Source organism: Eubalaena glacialis, chromosome 8, assembly GCF_028564815.1.
Source record: "Eubalaena glacialis isolate mEubGla1 chromosome 8, mEubGla1.1.hap2.+ XY, whole genome shotgun sequence".
Taxonomy (NCBI): Eukaryota; Metazoa; Chordata; class Mammalia; order Artiodactyla; family Balaenidae; genus Eubalaena; species Eubalaena glacialis.
In genome coordinates this window covers 109057697-109077760 of record NC_083723.1, presented here as the reverse complement: position 1 = coordinate 109077760, position 20064 = coordinate 109057697, and the positions used below count along the sequence as shown (strand labels likewise).

Below are 20064 nucleotides of genomic sequence, written 5' to 3'. Positions count from 1 at the left end.
CTTCACTGGAGAAGATAGAGGTTTTTGGCTCCCTAGGGTTCAGCTTGGCCTCTGACTGAAGGCCTCAGGGCTATTGACAGTTTGGTACTTAAGACAGACTTCCCAAGAAAGCTGCATAGGGCAAGGCCAAGTGTCTGGAGCAAGAACACTTTTTTTTCCCCTAACTCCTCAGCTTGTAGCCCATCCACAGTGATCAAATCAGGCCATCAAAAAAGCCCATTCTTAGAATAAGTCAGTTTGCTAACATAATATTGATCAGCCGCATTCAAGTGCCCTTTCTTCTCCCTCAGGAAGCCCAATACCTATTATGCAAACTCAGCAGGCTCTCACCACTACGAACAGGATGCTGGCCACCTCCATTTTCCCTTCATTACTGCCAGGGTTATTGCATGTTTTGTATTTAATAAACCTTCATCAGCTCAAATGGAGGGTTGTTAGTAGTTGAGGTAACAGCCAAATGATAATGCTCCAGAGAGATATCAGTGCTTGTTGGTGCATTAACAAAGAGAGGACAAGGGCTGAGGTCAAGCACGTGTCAATGTAAATGAGGCGATATTAGGTACTAAAGGCTTAATGCAATAGACTGCCTGGGAGATAATGGAATTTACAGGATAAAGCAAATCAGATGAAGTTATTGATAAGTGAAGGAAGGGAGGGGGGCCTGTAAAATAAAGTGTTGTCAAAGAAAAGGCCTTTTCCTTGTGAATTTCTCCTGTAAAGGATCTTCAAATCTATCTCAGAAAAAAAAACTCAAAAGAGATCAAATGTGCCTTCTAACTTCATCAAAGATCTCATCCTATGACTGCCATGAACCACTGACTTGTTCTAAAAGCATACCAGTCTACTAAACTATTCTTAAGCTTTTTTGAGGGTTCTCCCTTATTTTTGGTTTTCTTAAACATCAGGGCATTCTACCACATCTAATTCCCATATTTTATTAAAGCAAGTCTTTTTTTTTTTTTTCTCTTGTAAAGTATGGGCAACCAGGTCTTCTAAAATAGCCATCCCATTAGCACAAGCCTCACAGAATGACAGTATCCGAGAAATGAAAGGTAAGAATTTTCTATTTTCAGGGATCTTTAAAAGTTGTTAAGACTGAGGCCCCATGCCAATTTTACATATTTAAAAAAAAAAAAAAAGTGAGGCCCAAAAATGTTTTTCTTAACTTTTTTCTTTCAAATTAGAAAAGTAATAGATGTGCAATCAAGAAAACTTGAAAAACAGATCACAAGGAGAAAAAGATCCATATTTTTACTGATCAGATAAAATACATTTTAAACTGACTCCTTCCAATCATTTTCCACACAGAGTTTTTACAAAAATACTGTTACTTTTCAATATGCTTTTTTCATTTGTAAATATTTTGGGACCATCTGCCCATCACTAAACATGATTTTTAGTATTTTCTTGCTAGTCCATAATATGAATATTCCATAAATGACTTAAACCAACTCACTACACTTAGGTAACTGCTAATTTTTTTTACTTCCATAAATCTTACTGTGATAATTATCCTTGTATACATATTTTTGAACACTTCACAATTAAAATTCTTAATTATTTCCTTAACATAATATTCAAGAAGTAGAATTCCAAGTCCAAAGTTATTTAGGGCTTCTGATGCATAATGCCAACTTAAGAGCATTATTTTGTTCTAAATGGACTTAACAGCTCTGTTCACAATCACTTTCCTGATGAAATTAAACTATACCTAATACCTTATAAGAACTGTAATTGCTTATGGAAAAGCTCATGAAAAAATCCTTCTTTGTTCCTAATTTTATGATGCCTTCAATTCTCAGTTCCCATTGTTACCAAAAGCTCTTGGCCTCTCTGTACACTGGTGCCAAATCGAATCTCAGAATCTCAAAGACAGAGTTTGGGGTGAAGTAGAAAAGAAGAGCTTTATGACTTTGGCAGGCAAAGGGAGCCACAGTGGGCTCCTGCCTTCAATGTGTCCCAACCCAGGAGGATTTGCTGAGGGTTTTATAGCAGTGGTTCGGGGGGGGGGGGGTCTCTGACAAGATTAGGGGGTGAGCAGGGCTTGCTCTCCCTTAGTCTCCTCTCAGGTGGTCCGTCTCCTCATCTTGATGAGCTTCTCTGGTCCCTTTAATCTCGCCTCAGGTGGGTTCTTGCCTGCTCCTCCCTTGATTAGCGACTGTTCAAATCTGCCCTTTGGAACTCAGGGTAGGCCATGGAGGCTGGAGTCTTGCCTACAAGAAATGGGGGACAAAAGGGCCTCCATGCCCGGGAGCCCCACGGGGCCTCACTTGGTTTCACCATCAGTGCTCCGTAAAAAGAGCATTGGAACTTAGTTTTCTACTCTAAAATACAAGAAAAGAGGGACTTCCCTGGTGGCGCAGTGGTTAAGAATCCGCCTGCCAATGCAGGGGACACGGGTTCGAGCCCTGGTCCGGGAAGATCCCACATGCCGCGGAGCAACTAAGCCCACGCACCCTAGAGCTTGCGCACTGCAACTACTGAGCCCATGCGCTGCAACTACTGAAGCCTGTGCGCTCTAGTGCCCCCGTGCCCCAAATACTGAGCCCACGTGCTGCAACTACTGAAGCCCCTGCGCCTAGAGCCCATGCTCCGCGACAAGAGAAGCCACCGCAATGAGAAGCCCGCGCACCACAACCAAGAGCAGCCCCCGCTCACCGCAACTAGAGAAAGCCTGCGCGCAGCAACGAAGACCCAACGCAGCCAAAAATTAATTAATTAATTAATTTTTAAAAATAAAGAATTAAATAAATAAATAAATAAATAAATAAATAAATAAAATACAAGAGAAGAGACAACTGGGAAAGACAGTCTCATTTAACAAGTGTCCCAAAGTCACTTACCTTGTCATCTTATTTGTTGTTTGCGGACAAGAAAAAGTTACAGGACACTCTCCTCTTATGAGGTGGCAAAGGAGGTCTCTGAGAATCACTTCAAATCACTTAAATCAAGACACACATTCTGCAAGAGCCCCAAATCCATTAGAAACGCTCAGCACTTCTACAGCTCTTTACTAACACGAACTATTAAAATCCCACAAAAGAATGTGAGAGGAATATGGCTTTTTTTCATTTTAAGAGCTAGGCAACCACAAGTAATTAGTATTTGGATGAATCTCAAAGAAAACAGACTTCCTTAACAAGCTCCCCCTATCTTGTCAAAGCCAAGCAAAAACTACTGATCAGCATTCTCAGACCACCACCAGGTTGAGAGAGGGCTCCCAGCAACAACAGGCGTTGCCATCTGCTGCCATTTACACATATATTAGGGTCCCCACCTGGCCACAGACTGACCAGTCAAAATCCTGTTCGAGCAAATCCATACGTGAGGCTGAAACCAGACATAAGGACGATATCAGCAAAGGACTTGTGTGTTATTCTGGACTGAGATCATTCCTCCTACAGACTTGAAGTGTGTAAATGTAAGCACGTGCGCATATGGCTAAACTGATTACAACATGTAAGCATTAGTGATGGTAGAACCAGGAGAGAAATGCTGCTCAACGTCAGAAGCCCCAGACTACCACTTTTTCTTTTCATCTGGCGCCGTGTGACAGTGATGACTATCATGCTACCTACACCACTGTAAATTTGTATACTGCCTTCTGTTTCCCAAAACACTTTACCTGTACAAAGTTTCATTTTTATTCTCACAACCATTCTATAATGTACACGGAGTAAGTATCTGTATATCCACTCTACAGAAGAGGATACTGAAAAACAGAGAGAAAGTGATATATCTGTCTAACCTCATAGAACTAGTGGGTTGTTGGGTCAGGACTAGAATTAAGAACGTCTGGCTTTTCAACCCATTTTGTTTTTACTATACCATGCTGTACCTAGCCACCACTTGTCAATAAATAAATTTATTGCCCCAATTTCAATCCATTCAATCCCAGCAGCAAGTCAGATAAGAACGCACAGTAAAGATAAAGAAATCAGAGCACCAAGATGACAGCTCTAAAGAGTTCCAAGTCAGCTCAAAACTGGAGAGCATCTAATTTAGCCATTCAACAAAACTCATATTGACCAAATAATCAGGCTATAAAATCAGAATAAGAGCCAAATACTCATCAGCTCTATCCAAAAACTGCACTAGAGGACAGCAACAAAGTAACTTTAGTCAACCTACAACATTTCTACATAAAGGTCAATATTGCCATGTGATGTCTGTCTTACACAAATATTTGGTTTCAAATGTAAGTGTTAAATGAAGTCAAGGACAATTAGTTTTGGTCTACTGCATAGCACAGGCTATACCCTACACATCACTGGTTCCAAATCTGTCTGAACATTGGAATCCCTTAGAGAATGCCAACAATTACTGAAGCTAGCGTCCCACCCCCAGAGATTTCAATGTCATCAGTCTAGGATGCAACCTGGGCTTTAGGATTCTTGAAGGATTCCCTAATGTGCAGAGTTTGGGAACCACCGCCCTAGAGCCAAGTGAGCCAGCTGAAAACTGCTGAACCTTATGAGGTTTAGTGAAATAAAACAGAATTTCTATTTGCTTTAAAATAAAAGAGGTAAATGAAGAGCAGATAGAAAGGGCAAACTAAAACTAAAAGAGAAGGAAAGCTATTACAATAAGCCAGTGCCTATCAAACAGTGTGGCTTTTAAAAACCCCAGCCTTCAAAAACAAACATAAATTAAAAGGGCAATGAGCAGCAAGAAAAATAGTTACTACAAAGCCCTGTACCTTTACTCTCTAGGAGAAACATAACACTGCCACACTCAAGCTACTTACTTAATTTGGGATCCAAAAACCGAGGTTACTCATTTACTAACTTTATCTTCAGCTTTTCCTTCATCTTTTTGCCAAGAAAATCAGATGTAGGTGTTTGAGGGAATTCAGGGTTCCCAAATGCAGCTGAAAGCAGCTACGGCTGACCAGACAATTAAAATAGCACACCAGACTACCCCCACTCCCAGCCCCCGTATTCCTGGAACTCCTGTTGCACTGATGATGATATGAGATGCTGTTTATTTCTTCATCATCTGCCTCTTCCTCCTAGCACGTAAGCTCCTTCAAGTTTAAGGCCACCTTCACAGATCCACATACCAACAACACAAGTAATCAACAATGGCATCGTCACATTCATTTGTCTGTCTATCAAAATATGTGCCAAATTCTTTGCTGACAAATTATGAGTATAGAATACTGGCATCAGTCTTTCAGATCAGTATTCTACACTAGGAACAAATGGGCTTGAATTGTGGCTGTTTCATTATTGATCACCGATACATTTTTTTTTTTTTTTATCATGTAGGGAAATCTATATGGAATTTTGAAACATTTTGTAGTCACTGAGCCACTTTCAGGTTAGGTCCAATAAGTTCGCTAGAGTTTCGGCTCCTGATGTTCCCAGTGCTTTCACCTCAATACCATTCCCAGAGTCAGGATAAGAAAAATCAGTCCTGTGAGATCTCAGAATCTTTCAAGCCAGATGAAAGGGATATGCACTTTGGCCCCTTTTTTCTTGTACATGAATCAGTGGATGCATGGTCACCCCTTGCCTGCCCATAATCTGAGAAAAGAGGAATTAGTTTATTTGCTGATGACACAGTTTTACTGGCACCAACAGGACCAACCTCACTGGTCCACTGGTCCTGCCATCTAAGTGATGACAGAAAGAATAACTGAACATCAACTACTCTGATACTAAAATCAACATTTGTGATAAGCACTCTCTTATAGTGAACTGGCTTGTATCTGATTACAATACCCAAGAGATTAACACATCTAGTCACCTAAGACTAGATTTTGCAACCAACTGGTCTTGGATAGTTTACCAACAAATCACATTGCTCATAACTGGACAGTCAGTGGGTACCCATTGAACATATACTTGATGTAGGCTGAAGAGGTGATTGATGACACAGAAACTGAAATTTGTTCATGCCAAATCCCGAAAATATGGCCTAGAACTCTGGGGTCTTGATCATCCATCTGTGCCTGTGTTAGAGCAGACTAGACTTGTTTTCCAAGAAAAATCCTATCTCTGCCTGCAGGAATTCCTTGACCATATAAAATGTGGAGTGGTCTTTCATTCAGGGCAAGAAGAAAATGAATCAAAAATGCCTAACTTAGCCAGCCCTACTTCAACTCTTATCAGCTCAAAACAAGTCCACCTCACATGGGTTTTTGAGGGTATAACATGATAGCAATCACTACATCCTTTCTTACAGTATCAGTAAACATAATCAATTATAAATAACATTTCTAAGGTCTTACTATGTATACTGTGCATACTTTACATACATAGCTTAATATTTCATTTAATCCCGTCAACAACTCTGGGGCATACAATTATTCTCAACTCCAACTTTCAGCAAAGTCAAATTAAATAAGTAGCCCCAAGTCATCCAGCTAGTAAAGGTCAAAGCTGGGATTCAAGCACAGGTTCACCTGACCCTCACTAAGACCCACGCTGACATTCACAGCCTTGAATGTTGTCCAACAATTGCAAAGGCTCTTGTAAACTAAAAATATTACACATATACCTATTTTTATTATAGGATCTTAAAAAACTATGCAATTAAATAGCTGTTTTACTCTCTTCACCCCAGATGTGGCCACATCTTCATAGGGTAAGTGAAATAATTCCACCATACCATTCTTTCAGCAAAGCACTCTGGGATTCTCTGGGAAGAAGGCAGCCAACATATATATGTTGTTATTATAATTATCATAATAATCCTTATGACTATACAGCTATGGATTCTTTTTAAAAAGGCATATAAATTTAAAAAAAAAATGATCAAGAGACATTCAAAATCTCTACAATCTCAGGAAGCCTTAGAAATGAAAAATTTATTTTAGTCACAAGCCTTGTGACTGTCAGCTAAAGTGCTTCAAAACTATTCACACTGGCTTGGTTTCCACTGATTGAATGCAATTATGAATTGACTTCTATGGGTTGATAAATCAGAACTTGTGTAAGTGGTTTTCAAAGCTCATCTGTGCAATTTCAGTTCGATGCAGACTTCCACACAAAATTCTTCTTAAAAAAATAGTTCGTGAAAATATTAACTATCATGAAATACCTTCCTGGTTAGCTCATGCCACTGGGAAGAAGCTGCTGTTCTTACATTAATAATTCTTCCCAGAATTAATCAGTCATTGTACATTAGAACCAGCAGTTGGAGTGTTCTGAGTGATAATGAAACCTGTAACAAGGCATCTTCAGCCGTCTTTTCAAGACAATAAGGGAATTAAAATTTCAATTTAAATGCAGGGGTTTGAAACACGCTTCACTGGCAAAATTACTTCAATTAATGTGAGTGGAATACAAAGGACAAACTGCAGAAATGTGATGCAGCAACCAGAAATTATGTCATTAATGCGCTTGCATCAACCCAGCACAATGACTGCAGAGGTCTAATTTAAACTGTACATATCACAAAGCTACAGGCTACAGTATTAATCAAGTCTCTGATTTCAATGTGACGGATACAGGCTTCTTGTTGGATCACTTTTAGCTTTTCATAGGCTAACAGCAGCTGTTTACCTTGAAGGAGGAAACAAAAGGCCATGCCTATTTGCAGACATCCCCTGTCATGACAATTTATTTTATGCAATACTCAGGTTATCAAAAGACATAAATATCCCATCTAGAAGCCAAGTGTATAGCTATCAGCCCAGGCTGATGGTGAAATAGGAACTGCAGGAGCTGACAAGAGCCATGGGTCACCACTGATTTATTTACTCTGAATTTATTAACCTGAGTAGGGATTAAATTACTGGGCATCTGCACCTGCCTTAAAAATGGAAAGACAAAATCTCTTGATAAAAAGATCTAAGCAAATCAGAGGGGTTTGAAAGACTAGATTGTTCTGTCTTCACTTTCCTCTGATGTCTTTTAAAGGAAAGTACTTTTTCTTTTTTTTTTAATTTATTTTTATTTATTTATTTTTGGCTGTCTTGGGTCTTCGTTGCTGCGCACAGGCTTTCTCTACTTGCGGGCGAGCGGGGGCTACCCTTTGTTGAGGTGCGTGGGCTTCTCATGCGGTGGCTTCCCCTGTTGCGGAGCACAGGCTCCAGGCACATGGGCTTCAACAGTTGTGGCTCACGGACTCCAGAGCGCAGCCTCAGTAGTTGTGGCGCACGGGCTTAGTTGCTCCGCAGCATGTGGGATCTTCCCAGACAAGGGATCGAACCTGTGTCCCCTGCATTGGCAGGCGGATTCTTAACCACTGCGCCACCAGGTAAGTCCTCCTCTGATGTCTTTTAGCAAAGATTTCCATTTGGACCCTTGAGATGCCTTAAGTAGATTTTACTTCTAATAGCACATTACCATGGGGAAAGGAAATGTGATTATTTTCTCATATGAAGTCCAATCAAAGAGCAATTATAGACCTTACTATTTACTCATATACAAAAGACCAAATTGAAGAATATTTCCAACCTTTTGAGCACATCTTAAATCCTACCTCCATGAAATCTTCATTGTATATTACAATATGCTAAACCCCCAGGTCATCCAAAGCAACTACCTCCTCTGGAAAATGGGGAGGATATCAGAAACCTATCTCTCATAGGATTGTTGTGAGAATTCAAAGTGTTAACAAATGTAACATACTTAAAATGGTACCAGCACATAGTGAGGGCTCAACACATATTAGCTATTATTATAATTATTGTTTCTGTTGTCCATTTAAATATTGCAGAAAGGAACGGTTAGAAACTAGAGAACCTTGCCATTAAAAAAACAAAAACAAAACCTAACAAAAACCCCAAACCAGAGGAGAAAAAAATCAGACCAGAGCTCCTAGAGAGGAATTTTCCTTTTCTCTGTTTAGTGGTATCAAAGCCTTCCACAGAGTTACCCATTTGGCTAATCATCTGTGAACTCTGACCATGTGAAGTACATTATGCTAAGTACAGGGTAGACAAAAATAGGTAAGATATAGTCCCTGCCCTCAATGACCTACCATACCAACAAAAGCAATTATATTTCAGTGAAATACACACAACTTATGGAAACAAAGAAAAGCATCTACTCATGTCAAGTATTCTTGCCACAATAAAAATATATAATAATTCTTTTTAAAAAAAAGAGAAGCATCTAATTACCTGGGACATTCAGAAACTTGATGAAATTTGAGCCAAGTCTTAAAGAATAAATCATCATTTTCCAAGCAAGCAGGATAAGGATTAGGTTCAAGGAAATTTACGCTTCATGAAAAAGAAATCTATCACATCCCTATACATCAGCAACAAATAACTAGAAATTATAATTAATAAAGAGCCACTATTTTAAAAAGCAACCAGGAGCTGATAGCCAGAAGTAAAACTAACAAAATACATGTACTGTCTCTAAGGAATACATTACTAAGCATTATTATAAAGCACATAAATTAAGACTTCAATAAATGAGAGATACCCTGTTCTGAAAGACCTGATATTACAAAGATGAAATTCTCCTAAATTTAATCAAAATCCCATCACACTTTTCATGGAACTTGACAAGTTGATACCAAAATTCATATGGAAGAGAAAAGGGCCAAGAATAGCACAGACAGTTCTGAATAGCAAAGTGAGGGAATGTCTTCACCTGCTATCAAGATATATTATAAAATTATAGTAATTAAAACAACATGGTTTTGATGCAGATACAGACAAGACCAACTGAACAACATAAAGAGCTCAGAAACAGACCCATGCACATGTGAAAACTTGGTATGTGACCAAGATGGAATTATAAATCGGTAGGAAATGAATTCAATAAATGGCCTGAGCCAAGTGGCCATAGAGAAGGTAAAATCAGATCCCTAGTTCACACCATATATGATAATACATTTTAAATGGATTAAAGACAATGATATAAGAGATTCTCTTTATGACAGTAGGATAAAAAAATTTCTCAAAATAAGTCACATAACAAAGGAAATAAAGAATGAAAAACATTATTGAATTAAATTTTAAAACTTTTTAATAAAAGACACCCTAAACAAAAAGATATACCACCAACTGGGAAAAGATATTTACAATCCATCTAACAGACAAAGGATAAGTATCCAGAGTACATAAAGAACTACAAACAGAAAAAGAGGAACTTCTGGGAAATATCTCTCTCACACTTACTCTTTTCTAGAGGTGACTGCCCTTCCTTCCCACACAACTCCCCAGGACCCCCCTTCCCCCAACCACATAGTTTTAGTTGGAACTGACAATCACAGTACCCAAGCTGCTTAATCTAGATCTGACCCCCATTTTTGAATTAGAAGATTATTTTCCTCTGCAAATCTGGAAAAATGTAAAATACAGCTCACAACCCTTCTTTTCCCCACACACCCAAACCCCGCCCACATATGGAAGAAAGCCTATAGTAACACAATGAAAAAACATGCAAAAACATACAGATGGCATTGCACATATACTCCTGTTCTTTTAGCAGATTGGTTACATGAGTAAAGCAATTTTTACCTAAGCTAGCTAGAGCTGAATTTCTTTAACTTACAGCCAAGAATTTGAAGAAGTATTTAATGAGGTCCTTAAGTCAAAACAAAAAAAGAAAAGACAGTGTTCATTATTAATTAGTTCTTAAATAAATTAGCCCTTAAGGAATAAAGGCTAATCCTAAAATCTGAAATCCTAAAATGAACATAATTAACACCAAAATAAATTCTAACAACCTATTTTTAATATATGGCACTTACTTAAAAGCAGGCCCACTACAAAAAATCATGATTCAAATAGATGTGTAAATGCTACACAAATACATATAAGCTTATCTATTCAGATTGCTGAATCTTGAATATTTAGCACATATATGCCTTCCTAACACATAAACCAACAGCAAAGCTAAGAGGTGACTAACTTTTTTGTTGGACACCGTATAGTCATTATTAAGGAAGATGACACTATAAAGATACCGAAAATACCCAATTATTTTACCACTCCAAAGAAAAGACCATTATTAATCTCCCTCCACTGTGGAAACTGACTATTCACTATCACACAACCAGGTTTTAATATATGAGAGAATATCACGGCACATCTCATCTCTTGGTTACCAAATTTCCTTTAAAGCTTCTTATGACGGACTTAGAGCAAAATTCCTCTTGAAAGTCTGAATGAATTAGAACCACTTAGAGGATTTAACCTGTTTTTCTCCCACTAATTCCTCTCAGTGTTTTGTTTTTTTTTTCCCCCAGTGTTACAGCCAATCTAATTTGTTGAAACAAAGATAAGGGACTTTCACCTACTGTGAAAAGAAAATCCAAATACAGTCCATCTACTCCTGAGAGTTTCCGTAGTCACCAGACAACTGTGAGAAGGAAGTAGGGAAGTTTTTGTGGAAAGAGGAGGTGGAATGAGCAGCCCTTGCTAACAGCCACAGGCCCTAGGAAAGTTAGCGCTTTTAGGGAGCAAGATGTGTATTTTTATTTTTTTATTCATTATCTTGACACTCAGCCACAGGTACCACCAGCTGCAACCTTCTCTGAATTTTCATTCCTAATTCAAAAAGTAGCAAAATGGGCTTCCCTGATGGCACAGGGGTTAAGAATCCACCTGCCAACGCAGGGGACACGGGTTCAAACCCTGGTCCAGGAAGATCCCACATGCCGCAGAGCAACTAAGCCCGTGCACCACAACTACTAAGCCTGCGCTCTAGAGCCCACGAGCCACAGCTACTGAGCCCACGTGCTACAACTACTGAAGCCTGCATGCCTAGAGCCCATGCTCCACACCAAGAGAAGCCACCGCAATGAGAAGCCCACGCACCGCAACAGACAGTAACTAGAGAAAGCCTGCGCACAGCAATGAAGACCCAACGCAGCCAAAAATAAATTAAATAAATTAATTTTTTTTAAAAAGTAGCAGAATGGATGAAGATACAGGCTAAAGGCTAGGCTGTGGAATACTCCTGCTGGACAAAATTATTCCAGAATTATTCCCCCCAAAATTATTTTCTTTCTTATCAACTTAAAGGAAAAAAACAAAGCCCTAATGTAAATAGTCCTTCACAGAATTTGTGGAACATAGTTTATAAATCTCCTAAACTTCTCTCTCATGCAGATTTCATTCTTCAAAATGGGATTCATTAACTATCTTCCTCTGAAACTAAAACAAACACCTCTCATTACCATTCCAACATGACTTAAGTTCTGGTTTCTTACCATTATACTTCTTGCCGCTGTTCCAAAGGCAGACAATGTAAATAATAATCGCCTACTATTGCAAACACTGACATTAGGAAGAGAACCAGGCAGGCTTCACCTGCAAGGGCACGTGAATCCCAAGAGGGCAGTTTGTCATGTGCTTCATACAGAATTCAGAGAGAACAGAAGGAAGCACTCTATCTTAGCAGAAATGCCCAGGAGCGCAGGCTGTGCTCTTACCAGCATGTCGGTGGCACTGAGATAGTGCTTGCTGGCCATGCACTGTTCCAGCTTTTGAGGCACTTGCTTGATATTCTCGATTTCATCCAGCAGGTTCAGGACATGCTTGTGTTCAATTCCTTCAATCCACAATTTCCGAAGCTCATCTCGTTTGCAGTGCAACAGCATCTTGCATGAAAGCAGATTCTCTTTTACCTACAAGAGAACAGTTTCAATCTTGGGTCAGTCCAAAGTCTTTCCAGCCTAAACCCACAATTTGGTTAGTATTCTTCACCAGTACTGCTATAAGTAACAGTTCCTAGTTATCACTGCCACTCATTCTGCTGTGGTTAATCTGCTTGCGAAATTCTAATCCTGGTTATGACACAGACTCACTTGCTCAGGTCTCCACTTCTCTGCATTTTCTCTCCTGTGAAATGAGAAAATTACTCAGGATATAGAGCATATACTCTGAAAATATGAAGTTCCACACCAAAGTTAATATATCTAGAAGGGAATGACTGATTTGAGAGTCCGTGATATTATTCCTTCCCCATTCTTCCTGGCATGTTTCCTATTCACCTGATAGGTCACTTGGTCCATCCTTCTAGGTCTAGAACTTTAGCTGAAGTTGATAACAAAGGAAATGGGCGTTCGTCTCAACTGACTAAAATGAAGGTAATCCCAGTTCCCAGAAAAGAGTAGATGCTTCCAGAGACAGTCGTGAAATAAAGGGAATTAAAACATACCAAGAATTTTTTCCATGTATTCTGATTTTAGGTATTAAATAAGACAGTTGCAAGCAATCTCGTAGATCTGCAGTTTGCTGACCAGCCAAGGCACAGCTTGATAACATAGGAGGAGGAGAAGAGGAGCAGGGAAGGGTAGTCACCATGTACATGATAAGTGTATTTTCATGTTCTACCCTAATTAAAAATTTGATTTTTATAGCGTGAAAAAATAAAAAGAATCATGACCTTTCACAATTCATAGAACTACTTCCATATACTTTTGACATTCCTTTACATGTATTTTTATTTAAATTAGAATTTCATGTTTGTTTACAGTTTTGGTTTTGTTTTCTGTTTGAGGTAAAAGTTATGCATGAAAGTGTATCACTTGATGAGTTTTAGCAAATGCATACACACCTGCAATAATTCGTCGATATATAGGACATTCCCATCACCCTAGAAAGTCTACCATGTTTTTAACAATTAAAAATCTGTCTTCTTTTACAACATTTGGTGTGGTGGTACACAGACTCATGATGCTATTTTTTGGTGACTGTAAAACTTAATTTTGACATTTTTCCAGCAAACATGGAAAATATGAAGATTGAATGCTAAAATTAGAAGGTATCTTGAGACAGCATCTAATCCAATCCTACAACTTTAGGACAATATCTAAATCATGCTTTTATCAAACTGTCCAATGTAAAAAGAGCCCTGAATAAACAGATTTTGTAATCTGTCTTGATTAGCACAGAAGAATGACTGTTAGCTTTTGGGGGAGTTACAGACCCCTTTGACAATCTGTTGAAGAAGGTTCTAATCACCTCTACTCCTTCCATCAATCCCAAAGAGTTAGCAAAATAATTCTATTTATTTTTTAGCATAAAACACCAAGAAAAGACAGAACAGAGAGGAGGGAACAGCAAGGATGGCAAGAAACCCTTGGAAGCTGGTAAGAAGACAGCTGGCATCAAGTGGGGTTTGCTAACACTGAAAAGGAGGCACCAAGAATATTGAAGGCAAGAGTACAGGATTGAAACTAAGTATTTTGAGCCCGCATCCAACATCCTCATCAAACCACACAAACGTGTAATTCCCTCCCCCACGGCACTGGCCAAATAGGAGGTTTACAATCTGAAGAAACTGAACTAGAAAGAATCTGGACCAGGAAATGCCAGACAGCTGAGAGGAGGGTGTGAGGCACTGGACAGAAAAGAGGAGGATGAAGTCAAAGTGGACCCACCGACAAGTAAGGTCCTCAGCCCTCCCTGGACTCTCAGCCTCCTTCCTGGACTCTCAGCCTCCTTCCTGGACCCTCAGCCTCCTTCCTGGACCCTCAGCCTCCTTCCTGGGTTGGCTCCGATAACATTCAGCTTGACTTTGAGCCCCAACACAGGAAACTTATGGCTTTCCCCTGGGAAAAACAACCAAGTGAAAAGACCTATCGATAGTGATATTTGAGGTTTCACCAAGGAAACTGCTGGGTCCCTACCCAATCATCGCTAGACAAGCCCCACCACATGCTGTGAGCTCCGTCTCAGCTTTGTAGTATACCTCCCTCCTCCATCCAAACAGTTAGCCAAGGATCACCACACAGTCAAGGAAAGCCTGTAATATGGAAAGACAGGCATCAGAACAAAGAAAAAAGTGCTGAGGGGAGTAGGGGAACAGAAACTAGGCAGGAAAAAGAAATTTTAAAAAGCTATAATTAATATCCCTTGGGGGAAAAGATATTACACCAATGAAACAAGAATAGGATGCTATAAAAAATTCAGAGAATGAAAAACAGCTCTTGGAAATTAAAAATATGATAGAAAAAAAAATCCAATACAAAGGTTAGAAGAGACTCTTGAAATCCCCAAAGAGTAAGACACAAAAAACAAAGAAAGGAAAATAGGAGATAAAAGAAAATGGGGTTGGTTGATCCGAGAGGTCCAAATAAGAATTCCAGGGGAGGAAAAGTGAGACAAAGTGGAGAAAAAATAATAATAAAATGAAAGAAAATGTTCCAGAGCAAAAGACATGAACTTTCAGATTGAAAAGGCACACAGAGTGTTCGAAACAATGGAGTGAAAAAAGACCCAGGGCACATTATCCTGACTCGTAAGAACACAAGGATATAGAGACAATCCTAAAAGCTTTCAAAGGAGGAAAAAAAGCCATACGAAGGACTGTGAATCAGAATGCGTCTCAACAGCAACACTAAAAGCTACAAGACAAAGGAATAATGTATCTTCAAACTCCTAAGAGAGAATTATTTCCCAGAAAACCTATCAATCAAGTGTGAGGAAAAAACAAAGGCATTTTCAGACATGAAAGCTCTTAAAAAATAAACCTCATATGCACCATATCTCAGCAAGCTACTGAAGAATGTACTCCATCAACATAAGAGAAAAACAAAAGGAGAAACAGAGGATCCAGGAAAGGGGGAAACCGATGCAGAACAAAGGCAATGGGATTTTACAATCATTAACTCCAAGGAAAACGAAAACAAAATTGCACAGGCAAAAATAGTACACTAGATGGTTTAGATGTAAATATTTACGTCGTTATAATAAAATAAGCACCAGCTATTTAACCAAAAACTAGGACATAACTATACAGAAAGGATGAGGGAAGAAGATAAGGTGGGGTGGGGGAAAGAGTGAAGGAGGAACCATAACTGGAAGCTCATATACAATGTCTAAAATAGAAAAATCCAGAAAAGTAGTATAAGCATATTACTTAGAAATACAGAAATACAAATATCTGAAAAAAAACAAAAACAAAAACTAAAAGAGTAAAATTCTGTACCTCTGAAGTGTTGGAATTAGTACTGTGGTAGGATGAGGTAGGGGAATGCTGGTTTTTATCAGCATTTGTGGTTTTATTTGATTTTTTAAACACATTTCTCAAGGCCATTCCTAGATCCTCCAGGAGTTCTTGGTGCCTGGGTTAAGAACTCTAGCTATTAAATCCATTCTATGTTAAATCTTAGTTACAATCTCTCAGAATCTAATTTCTGATATTCTACTTATATCACCTTGGTTCTATACTTCTCAGCTTTTCCCTCTGTGTGTAATGGTTACTATGGAAACTGTTAAAAATAAATTTTATGTCATACAACACCCAACTAGGCTCTTGATCCAGATAGTGGGAGAGAAACTTACATGGTGTCAGTAAAGCTTGGCAAACTCCCTTCTGATTAGAAAAAAAGACCATTATGGCATTTCACACTAGGATATATACAATGTAAACAGCTCACTCCTCATTTTTGCATACTACATGGAGGAAAAATGAAAGGAAGGTAGAATGTGTGTGTGTGTGTGTGTTTGGGGGTGGGGGAGATGGCATCAGGCTGTGTGGAAAATGAACATCACCAAAACTATTTCCTAAACAGTTTAGCCAAAGCTGCAGACATAAGAAGCTAAAAGAACTTTTAATACTAAATTGCCCTGAGGCTTCAGCTTTTTGATCAGAAAGTCAGTTATGAAGAAATGTTCTTTTAAAACTTGGGGTGGGAGGTCTGGGCAAGATGGCGGAAGAATAAGACGCGGAGATCACCTTCCTCCTCACAGATACATCAGAAATACATCTACACGTGGAACTGCTCCTACAGAACACCCACTGAACGCTGGCAGAAGACGTCAGACCTCCCAAAAGGCAAGAAACTCCCCACGTACTTGGGTAGGGCAAAAGAAAAAAAAAGAAATAACAGAGACAGAAGAATAGGGATGGGACCGGCACCAGTGGGAGGGAGCTTTGAAGGAGGAAAGGTTTCCACACACTAGGAAGGCCCTTCGCGGGCGGAGACTGCAGGTGGCGGAGGCGGGAAGCTTCGGAGCCACGGAGGAGAGCGCAGCCACAGGGGTGCGGAGGGCAAAGCGGAGAGACTCCCACACAGAGGCTCGGTGCCAAGCAGCACTCACCAGCCCGAGAGGCTTGTCTGCTCACCTGCCGGGGCGGGCGGGGGCTGGGAGCTGAGGCTCGGGCTTCGGAGGTTGGATCGCAGGGAAAGGACTAGGGTTGGCGGCGTGAACACAGCCTGAAGGGGGCTAGTGCACCACAGCTAGCCGGGAGGGAGTCCGGGAAAAGGTCTGGAGCTGCGGAAGAGGCAAGAGACTTTTTCTTGCCTCTTTGTTTCCTGGTGCGCGAGGAGAGGAGATTCAGAGCGCCGCTTAAACGAGCTCCAGAGACGGGCACGAGCCGCGGCTATCAGCACGGACCCCAGAGACGGGCATGAGACGCTAAGGCTGCTGCTGCCGCCACCAAAAAGCCTGTGTGCGAGCACAGGTCACTCTCCACACCGCCCCTCCCGGGAGCCTGTGCAGCCCGTCACTGCCAGGCTCCCGTGATCCAGGGACAACTTCCCCAGGAGAACGCACGGCGCGCCTCAGGCTGCTGCAATGTCACACCGGCCTCCGCTGCCGCAGGCTCGCCCCGCATCCGTACCCCTCCCTCCCCCCCCGGCCTGAGTGAGCCAGAGCCCCCGAAGCAGCTGCTCCTTTAATCCCGTCCTGTGTGAGCTGGACACCCTACGCCAAACAACTAGCAAGACAGGAACACAGCCCCATCCATTAGCAGAGAGGCTGCCTAAAATCATAATAAGGCCACAGACACCCCAAAACACACCACCAGACGTGGACGTGCCCACCAGAAAGACAAGATCCAGCCTCATCCACCAGAACACAGGCACTAGTTCCCTCCACCAGGAAGCCTACACAACCCACTGAACCAACCTTAGCCACTGGGGGACAGATACCAACAACAACGGGAACTATGAACCTGCAGCCTGTGAAAAGGAGACCCCAAACACAGTAAGATAAGCAAAATGAGAAGACAGAAAAACACACAGCAGATGAAGGAGCAGGGTCAAAACACACCAGACCTAACAAATGAAGAGGAAATAAGCAGTTTACCTGAAAAACAATTCAGAATAATGATAGTAAAGATGATCCAAAATGTTGGAAATAGAATAGACAAAATGCAAGAAACATTTAACAAGGACGTAGAAGAACTAAAGAGGAACCAAGCAATGATGAAAAACACAATAAATGAAATTAAAAATACTCTAGAAGGGATCAATAGCAGAATAACTGAGGCAGAAAAACGGATAAGTGACCTGGAAGATAAAATAGTGGAAATAACTACTGCAGAGCAGAATAAAGAAAAAAGAATGAAAAGAACTGAGGACAGTCTCAGAGACCTCTGGGACAACATTAAACACACCAACATTCAAATTATAGGGGTCCCAGAAGAAGAAGTGAAAAAGAAAGGGACTGAGAAAATATTTGAAGACATTATAGTTGAAAACTTCCCTAATATGGGAAAGGAAATAGTTAATCAAGTCCTGGAAGCACAGAGAGTCCCATACAGGATAAATCCAAGGAGAAACACGCCAAGACACATATTAATCAAACTATCAAAAATTAAATATAAAGAAAACATATTAAAAGCAGCAAGGGAAAAACAACAAATAACACACAAGGGCATCCCCATAAGGTTAACAGCTGATCTTTCAGCAGAAACTCTGCAAGCCAGAAGGGAGTGGCAGGATATACTTAAAGTGATGAAGGAGAAAAACCTACAACCAAGATTACTCTACCCAGCAAGGATCTCATTCAGATTTGATGGAGAAATTAAAACCTTTACAGAAAAGCAAAAGCTGAGAGAGTTCAGCACCACCAAACCAGCTTTACAACAAATGCTAAAGGAACTTCTCTAGGCAAGAAACACAAGAGAAGGAAAACACCTACAATAACAAACCCAAAACATTTAAGAAAATGGGAATAGGAACATACATATCGATAATTACCTTAAATGTAAATAGATTAAATGCTCCCACCAAAAGACACAGACTGGCTGAATGGATACAAAAACAAGACCCGTATATATGCTGTCTACAAGAGACCCACTTCAGACCTAGGGACACATACAGACTGAATGTGAGGGGACGGAAAAAGATACTCCATGCAAATGGAAATCAAAAGAAAGCTGGAGTGGCAATTCTCATATCAGACAAAATAGACTTTAAAAAAAAAAATATTACAAGAGACAAAGAAGGACACTATATAATGATCAAGGGATCGATCCAAGAGGAAGGTATAACAATTGTAAATATTTATGCACCCAACATAGGAGCACCTGAATACATAAGGCAAATACTAACAGCCATAACAGGGGAAATCGACAGTAACACAATCATAGTAGGGGACTTTAACACCCCACTTTCACCAATGGACAGATCATCCAAAATGAAAATAAATAAGGAAACACAAGCTTTAAATGATACATTAAACAAGATGGACTTAATTGATATTTATAGGACGTTCCACCCAAAAACAACAGAATACACATTTTTCTCAAGTGCTCATGGAACATTCTCCAGGATAGATCATATCTTGGGTCACAAATCAAGCCTTGGTAAATTTAAGAAAATTGAAATTGTATCAAGTATCTTTTCCGACCACAATGCTATGAGACTAGACATCAATTACAGGAAAAGATCTGTAAAAAATACAAACACATGGAGGCTACACAATACACTACTTAATAACGAAGTGATCACTGAAGAAATCAAAGGGGAAATCAAAAAATACCTAGAAACAAATGACAATGGAGACACGACGACCCAAAACCTATGGGATGCAGCAAAAGCAGTGCTAAGAGGGAAGTTTATAGCAATACAAGCCTACATCAAGAAACAGGAAACATCTCGAATAAACAACCTAACCTTGCACCTAAAGCAATTAGAGAAAGAACAAAAAAACCCCAAAGCTAGCAGAAGGAAAGAAATCATAAAGATCAGATCAGAAATAAATGAAAAAGAAATGAAGGAGACAATACCAAAGATCAATAAAACTAAAAGCTGGTTCTTTGAGAAGATAAACAAAATTGATAAACCATTAGCCAGACTCATCAAGAGAAAAAGGGAGAAGACTCAAATCAATAGAATTAGAAATGAAAAAGGAGAAGTAACCACTGACACTGCAGAAATACAAACGATCATGAGAGATTACTACAAGCA

General features: G+C 39.9%; 1 protein-coding gene across 2 annotated transcripts in view; it reads right to left on the bottom strand.

Moving 5' to 3' along the window:
* Nucleotides 1–20064, bottom strand: part of EXOC4 (exocyst complex component 4) — an 843793-nt gene that overhangs the window by 794519 nt on the left and 29210 nt on the right. The window contains exon 3 of one of the 2 annotated variants that reach the window (XM_061198739.1): nt 12349–12543. In XM_061198739.1, coding sequence (XP_061054722.1) covers nt 12349–12543 — 195 coding nt within the window. Of the gene's footprint in view, nt 1–2843; nt 2939–12348; nt 12544–20064 lie in introns of those variants that run through there. The other variant, XM_061198740.1, reaches the window with a different exon arrangement.